The following is an 8,479-nucleotide window of genomic DNA, read 5'->3' as shown; positions in this document are numbered from 1 at the left end:
TTTTGTTTCACCATCCTCTCCAGGATGTGGTTATCTCTATTGCTTGTGCACTTTTTTCTACCACATCGTTTCTTTCCCTGCACTTCTCTATTAATGTGCTTGGACACAGAGCTCTATGAACAGCCAGCCTCTTTAGCAATGACCTTTTGTGTCTTGTCCTCCTTGTGCAAGGTGTCAGTGGTCGTCTTTTGGACATCTGTCAAGTCATCAGTCTTCCCCATGATTGTGTAGCTACAGAACTAGACTGAGACCATTTAAAGGCCTGTGCAAGTTTTTTTTAGTTAATTAGCTGACTAGAGTGTGGCACCAGGTTTCTTCAATATTGAACCTTTTCACAATATTCTAATTTTCTGAGATACTGAATTTGGGGTTTTCATTAGTTGTCAGTTATAATCATCAACATTAAAATAAACATTTGAAATATATCAGTGTGTGTGTAATGAATGAATATAATATACACGTTTCACTTTTTGAATGGAATTACTGAAATAAATCAACTTTTTCATGATATTCTAATTTTATGACTTGCACCTCTATATATGTATGTATTCTTTTCTTTTTCATTTTAAATTGACACTTTTCTGTGGAGCTTAGTGTTCTGTCACATTCACCCACTCAGAAACAATAAAGTTACACAGATAAGTGTTAACAGAGATTATTCTGTAGCTCCTTCTGTTCAGTTTGTTTTGCCTTCAGTAAAAATAATAAGAGTTTATTATTATGTGCCAAATGCGTGTTATAACATTAGACAAGCTTTAAGTGTTTTTAGACATGTTCACCAAAAGGTGGAGCCAAAGTTTTAGATTTAGAGTTTTATGTCATTAAGGAACTGTGTGCTTTTGTATGGCTGTCAGTTAGCAAAATATCTCATGAACCAGGGAACAGATTTGAACAAGACTCTTAGACAGTAATCATCAATTGTGCATCTACAACTGATTAACTTCAGAAGTTAACTTGGCTACCACAGCTCATCAAACTCAACCAACACAAACATGTCTATAACTCCGTCAGTTTTACAGACATTAAGTTAAAACCCGGTGCGTTTGTAGCTGAAAGTCATTAAAAACACGTACTTTTATAACAGATTGTGTGACGTATTTTACTAAAGCTGCGCTCTTTGATTAAAGCTGTTTCTCTCTCTGCAGGTGATCCACATGTTCAGTACTCGGCTGTGAGCAGCTTTGTGTTCCTGCGATTTTTTGCAGTGGCTGTTCTTTCTCCACACTCCTTCCAGCTCCGCTCCCATCACCCTGTAAGTTTGTGCCTCTGCAAACACAAACTGTGTCCAAATTCACCAGTGATCTGTCACAGACATCTTTGTGTTCTCTGTGATCGCAGGATCCTGAGATTTCCCGCACGCTCACCCTCATCTCCAAAACCATCCAGACTCTGGGCAGCTGGGGTAGTTTGTCCAAAAAACTGGTAAGGTACAAACTCATTCTGAGAAGATATTAAACTCTGTTTAGGTAATTACAGATAGATGCCTGAACTAATGAATAAAAATGTCCTCTCTGTTTTCCTTCAACGTTATGAAATAGTCAAACTTGTTCCTTCTCTCTCTCTAGTCTAGTTTTAAAGAAAGCTACATGTACGACTTCTTCAGATCATTCCAGGAGGAAAAGTGCATTGAAAAAGTTAAAAAGGTATTTACACACACACACACACACATATATATATATATATGTATATATATTTTTTTTTTTTTTTTTTTTTTCAAAACATTCTCTATTGCCCAAAGTATTTCACTGTTTGTGTTGAATAGTGTTGTTTTTTTCCTTGGGTTTCCAGTTTCTTGATGAAATCTCATCAAATGTCAACAAGGAATCCAGCGGACTGGAGGATGCTGTCGTTCTCAAGGAAGGGTAAGTGAGGATTTTGTTCTGGAGCCAGAATCAGAATATAGTAGAAGGTTCTGGCTGCTTTGTTACCCACTCACCACTTAAAATATAAGTTAGACAAGCGGTACGCCGATGCCTCCTGTCTCTGAAGGATTTGAATAGTGAATGTTTGTCATTTTCAACATGAGTGTTTTTCTGGACTGGAACTGAACCTTAATGTTCTATTTCGTATAGGCTTCGCCCTTTAAGGCTGTCGCTGGTGGGTTTTATCCCGTCATGCAAAGCATTGCACTGAAAAATTTAGTCCACGCCCACCTGTTGTGTGGGCCTCACCCGGTTCGTATAAATTACGTTACGAGCGGGTAATCGGCTCCCCATTTTTCTTCAGCAAGCTAATAGCACTGTCAGAAGAACGAAGAAGGGAAGTTGTCCAGCTTGACCAGCTCAACCTTTGTTAAGGCTGCCTGTGGCCCCGCCACGCCAACCTCCTGCCGTCCTGGTGAGTTCTCCTCCCCGAGGAGAAGCAGATGAGCAGTCTTGTTTCAAGGTAGGAATATTTCTCAGTGACAGGTCGCTACACGCTGGACGACGCCATCTTTTATTTTTCCTTTTATCGCCGACTCTCGGAGCGAATCGGATGGTTCCTCTGGGACAGGCGACGTCAGCAGCAGCCCCCGCTGCTCACTCCCTCCTGGAGAGCGTAGTGTCGGAACGAGGGGGGGCTGAGCGAATGCTCCCCCCCGGACCTTTTTCGCATCAGCGACCACACCGCTCCCAGCCGTCTGTGCCCTCCTCTGGAGCTGCCCGACATAATCCAGGAGGCGGCTGACATGAAGGGACTTTTTTCCGTCCCTCTCCTTCCCCCGCCCAGAACGGATGATCTAGCAGGAAGGTTTCTTGGCTCCACCCCAGCTTGCCGTCCTGATCCCATCTGGCCTTGTTTTCCCAGCAGTGACGTCCTACTGGAACGAGGCTGCAGCCGGACCTGGTAGACTGAGAGCACCAGTTTCCACATTCGTGCCCATCATCAGAGTGGAGGGGTTTTACCGAGCGGAAATTCCCTCGGTACCCCCCTGGAACCAAGCTTGGCGGAGGCTCTCGGAGCAAAGATGTCCAGGTTGGACCAGCGTCCTGCGTCTCCGGGGAGGCATGACCAGACGGTGAGGTTGCTCTCCAACCGAGCTCACCAGTATGCGTTCCAGGCGGCCGCAGCGAACAATACGTTGCGCCGCTGACGTACAGCATCTCAGAGTCCGGAGGGACAGACCCGCCTGAGGAGACAAGAGCTCCCTCTGCAGGGCGTCTGACGTCACCCTCAACCCGGGTGCCTCATCTGCTGTCCCCCCTCCCTGTTGGAGAAGCGGACGTGCTGTTCAGAGCTAATTTTCAAGGACATGCTCGAGAAATCGAAAAAGCCAAAGGAGGTATTGGAGACTGTGTGCCATCTGACCAAGCCGCACGCCTCATCCCGCCCCCCAGCCCGCTGGAAGGCTCATCATGGCTAAAGGCAGCAAACGGAGACGTTCCACAGCTGCAGCAACGTCCTCCCGCTCCGCTCCGACGCCTGCCCCGCCCGACAGAGAACAGCCCTTCTCATCCTGGCAACGGACAGTTCAGCGTTTTCCAGAGATCGCCAACAGGCGGCGCCCTGTGACAACAAACCGCAGGGCTCACGGGGGAGAAGATTCAGGAATGACGCCTTGCGGGGGATGTGTGTGTGCAATGATGACAGGAGTTTTTGAAATAAAACACGAACATCATTCAAAGATTAAAGTGTCTGATTCAGCCTGTCTGTCAGTTTGAATGATCTCACAGTGGCTTCTCTTCGCACATCCTCCACACAAAATGAGCTGGTGTCTTAAAACAGTTTTTTCAAAATCACCGCAGCTAAAAGATAAACACCAGACGCTCGCATGACAAAGCAGTCGATGTGAATGTGGTCCGCAGAACGAGTCCAGTGGGATAACTCGCTCTCAGTCCGAGCTGCACGCTTTTCACCGCAGCGGTGTTAAACGCGCACTCCCGCGACACTGGCAGCCTTCACTCAAACGGCGCTGCGTTGATGAAGGCGCGCACACCTCTCCCCAGCACTCCGGCTCCCATCAGCATGAATGTGAGACCGCAGAACGAGTCCAGTGGGAAACCTCGCTCAGCAAGAGCTGCGCGCTTTTCACCGCAGTGGTGTCAAATGCGCGCTCCTGCAGCGCCGGAAGCTTTCACCCAAACAGCGCCGCGTTGATGAAGGCGCGCACACCTCTCTTCAACACACGCTGGTTCACATCGACATGAATGTGAACCCGCAGCCTGAGCGCGGCACAGCACGCTCGGAGCCCTTTCGAGAAAGTCTCGCCTTGGGTCACGCGAAGCATACTTCCGCGACGCATGACGGCGGTCGAGACTGTAAACTGGCTGATGTCCGTAAGAAAAATGACACACCACATAAACGTGCGCCCACTCCACGAACGCTACGTGGAGTGGCAGCGGACGTGCTCTCTAGACAGATGGATGAGCAGGCTGATCAGCAGGGGCTATACGCTACAATTTGCAGCTCAACCCCCCTCTGTTCGGAAGAGTTTTAGAGATGGTTCTGTCATCACCAGACCAGGTCTCATCCCTAAATGCAGAAGTCCAGGAACTTCTGGTAAAAGAGGTAATTTCCAGAGGTCCCGACCTTCCCACTTTCCCTCAGCGCATGTCAGCTCACATCAGCATGGATGTGAGCCCACAGCCTGTGTGCGGCATAGGAATGCTGCGCACCCGCGGCAGTCCTAAACCAGTTCTGCATGCTCGGGGCGCATGCACCTTCCCCCAGCGCACGCCAGCTCACATCAACACGGATGTGAGCCCGCAGCCTGAGTGAGGCACACATGACGGCAGTGATTGGCGTCCGTAAATAACGTGACGCAGCATAAACGCGTGCCCTCTTCCCGAACGTTACGCGTAGTGGCAGCGAGCGTGTGCTCCAGATAGATGGATGAACCGTTATCAGCGGGGGATTCACGCTGCAGTACAGCTCAAACCCCCATTCGGAGGAACTCTAGAGACGTTTTCTGTCATCTCTAGAACAGATCTCGTTCCCCCTCGCAGAAGCTCAGGAAATTCTGATTAAAATGTAATTTCCAGGGTCCCAGAAGGAGAGGAAAACACAAGGTTCCACTCTCGTCACTTCCTGGTCCCAAACGGACCAGAAAGATAAGATTCATATTAGATTTGTAAATTTTGAACTGTGAGACAACATTTCCATTTAAAATGCGTTGAGTCGCTCTGCAGCCACCACACAGAGCAGGGAGGAGAATTCTGCTTTATCTGGACATCTGTTGATGCTGACCTGCTTTTCCAGACAGGTGGCAGCAGTGCAACTCACGTGAAATCGGCAGAGTGATAACAGCTGTTTCCGTCAGCAGACTTACGTCACACGTGTCAGACTTCACAGAGGCACATGCATTTCTTGAGCTGTGGGGGCGCTGTGGCCACCCCACACAGCAACTCATATAAATGTTCTTGGAGTGTCAGGGGTTTTGAATGTGATTCAACACTTTGCCTCTGTGCTGCAGAATCATCATGTGTTGACTCACACAGACAGCAAGTGACTGCTGCATACATAACTGGCAGTAGGGGGTGCACGCTCAGCCCAAATGTTCCACATTGTGAGACAGATGCTGTGTTGGGCACACCAAAATCTGCTCTCCATCAGAGCAGTGTACATCCCCAGTGTTCTGAACAGGGGACAGATGTGATGTCCAGGGACGGTCCGTGTCACGGGGACCGGACCCCCCATCCAGAGCTGATTGCTCAGATGTGGCAGGAATTTAGCAAAGCGGCTGTGGACCTGTTGTAACACAAGAGAACGCTCAGTGTCAACTATGGTTCTCACTGAGCCCGCGGGACGAACCACTGCTAGGGGTGGACACGTTTGCTCACAGCCTGTGGCCCAAAATGCTTCTTTACGCGTTCCCCCCAATCCCTCTGATATTACGGTTTCTGAACCGAGTTCAGGAGGAGGGATTGACAGCTCTCCTGGTGGCTCCCGAGCACGTGAATGCACCATGGTTCCCGGTTCTACAACGCCTGTTATCGGGACGCCCATGGAAACTGCCGTGGAGGGAGGATGCACTCCTCCAGGCGGGAGGAGCGATCGGGAGTTACCCAGAAATAGGCCAGCACCTTTGGGTCTGGCCGCTGAGCGGATCCGCTTAGAGAAGATGGGTCTCTCTCAAGATGTAGTGCACACAATCCAGGATTCACGTGCTGCATCCACCACAGCGCTGTACACATCAAAGTGGACAGCTTTTCAGTGCTGGTGTACAGAGAAAGGTGTAGAGGCCACTTCATGTCCACTAGGTGGCATGCTGTCCTTTCTGCAGCAGCTGTTGGACAGAAATCTGGCATTCAGCATGATTAAAACGTACGCTGTAGCCATCTCTTCTTGTCACTGAGGTTTCAGGGACAGAACAGCTTTTAATCATCCGCTGATGAAGCGTTTTTTAAAAGGTGTACAGAGACGCAGGCCTGTTTCACGCAAACTTGCTCCACAGTGGAATTTAACGCTAGTCCTGCGAGCCCTGATCAAATCTCCATTTGAGCCACTGAATCAGGTTCCACTTAAATTCTTGTCTCTTAAAACAGCCCTGCTGCTGGTTTTAACATCTGCTAAGAGGGTGAGGGATTTAGCTGCCCTCTCTGCCGCTCCGTCATGTCTCAGAATTCAGGCTGACAGCAGCTCAGCTGATCTGAGACCTAACCCAGCGTTCATGCCTAAAAACATCACGAGCTCTTTTAAATCAAGAGCGATATCGTTGGAGGATTTTTTCCCTCCCCCCCACAAATCAGAAGAAGAAGATCTTTCCATCTTCTCTGTCCGGTGCGGGCGTTGACGTGCTACATAGCACGCACGGCTGCAATGCGTCAGACTCAATATTTGTTTGTGCATTATAGAGATGCATCTGCAGGTCGCCCGTTATCCACCCAGCGCCTGTCACACTGGCTGTGTGAGGCCATTTCTGAAGCCTACAGAGCTTCAGATTTAGAGCCTCCCGTCAACCTCAGGGCACACTCGACCAGGGGTATTGCATCTTCGACTGCTTTGCATAAGGGTATGACAATGCAGGATATTTGCACTGCGGCCGCGTGGTCAACACCCTGCTGATTTATTCGCTTTCATTTACATTATGTGTTGACTCGTTCCATGACACATTCTGTCCTTAGTGTTTTAACAGAATGAATATTGTTGTTTCATGGAACCTCGTTTAAACTCACATCTGACTGCATGCATTACAGTGTGAGACGTTTTTGGGCAATCTGCCGCTTCGTATGGTGTTCGAATGGACCCAGTGAGGCGAGGACTACATCTGCTTTGCCCTTAACCCATCAGCGACAGCCTTAAAGGACGAAGCCTATACGAAATAGAACGTTGGTTACGTATTGTAACCCCAGATTCTATGAATATAGGCGTAGACCTTTAAGCGTCGGGCCTCACTGGCTCCTAAATGGCTGAAGAAAAAGCTATTTGAGCCGATTATCGGCTCTTAACGTAATTTATACGGACCAGGTGGGGCCCACACAACAGGTGGGCATGGGCTAAATTTTTCAGTGCGATGCTTTGCATGACGGGATAAAACCCACCAGCGACAGCCTTAAAGGGCTACGCTTATACTCATAGAATCTGGGGGTTACAATATGTAACCAACGCTTTTGGTGCAAGATATTCAAGTAGGTAGGAGTTATGTTTATAAAAACAGAGGTAGAGGGTTTTTTTTTTTTTTTTTTTTTTCTTGTCCGAGGCGGCGCAGAGTGACGGATCCTGGAGAGGGAAGGGAGTAATTTAATCCACTGCCAGGTGCAATGGTGGAGCCAGGGGGTGGCTATACTGAAATCCTTGGCCATCCAACATCTGCTTAAACATCGTGAAACTATACTTTTAAGCTAAATCAATTTAGAAAGCATAATTTCCTCAAATGATCTTGGAAGCTAAGCAGGTTCGGGCTTGGTTAGTACTTGGATGGGAAACTGCCTGGCAATACCAGGTGCCGTAAGTTTAAAATCTGGGGGAGTGGTGGCGCAGAGGTTAGAGAAGGTGGGCCTGTGATTGGGAGGTCGCCAGTTCAACTCCTCAGACCGACGACCTCAAAATGTGGGTGGGAAATGTGAAACACTGCCTCCACCCTTATTTGCCCCACACTGGGCCCTTAAGTATCTGCTCCCCCCAGCAGCAGCCTTCTGCTCCACACAGAGGGCTGTGGTAGTTCAGTGGTCTGTGGTTGTATCAAGAAGGGCATCCTGCGTAAAATCAGTCGCCAAGTCTTTCTGTGACTTGGTTAGACCTTGAAGGGAAATTTTCTTACACCTAGATGCAGCCACACACCAAAAATGTTGCTTATTATTCAAGTTATCCAGCTCACAAGGTTTACATGTTTATATGAGGTCGGCCATCTTATATTTTGGCATGGCAACCTAATTTTTGAAACAGACCTACAGAAGGAAGGAGTTTACAATTCCCTCTTTTCGCTCCATGACGGGACGAAAAGTGCAGAGAGAGATTTATTGTCTGCTCACATAAGTGAGGATTTAGTTGTGTTCAAGTAAAATGGTTTTTGGTAATCCAACATTTTTCAGTCAGGTCATCTGGACAGTTTCTTTTTTTT

At 48.2% G+C, this 8,479-nt stretch overlaps 1 protein-coding gene across 1 annotated transcript in view; it reads left to right on the top strand.

The window, feature by feature from the left end:
* The window catches only part of rasa2 (RAS p21 protein activator 2), a 67,947-nt gene that overhangs the window by 35,585 nt on the left and 23,883 nt on the right, over window positions 1-8,479 (top strand). The window contains exons 14-17 of the mRNA XM_037678492.1: window positions 1,146-1,252; window positions 1,339-1,422; window positions 1,566-1,643; window positions 1,789-1,862. Coding sequence (XP_037534420.1) covers window positions 1,146-1,252; window positions 1,339-1,422; window positions 1,566-1,643; window positions 1,789-1,862 — 343 coding nt within the window. The remainder of the gene's footprint in view (window positions 1-1,145; window positions 1,253-1,338; window positions 1,423-1,565; window positions 1,644-1,788; window positions 1,863-8,479) is intronic.

The sequence above is a fragment of the Nematolebias whitei genome, chromosome 6, assembly GCF_014905685.2.
Source record: "Nematolebias whitei isolate Nwh7 chromosome 6, NemWhi1, whole genome shotgun sequence".
In the NCBI taxonomy this organism is placed as follows: domain Eukaryota; kingdom Metazoa; phylum Chordata; class Actinopteri; order Cyprinodontiformes; family Rivulidae; genus Nematolebias; species Nematolebias whitei.
This window is presented reverse-complemented; position numbering and strand designations above follow the sequence as displayed.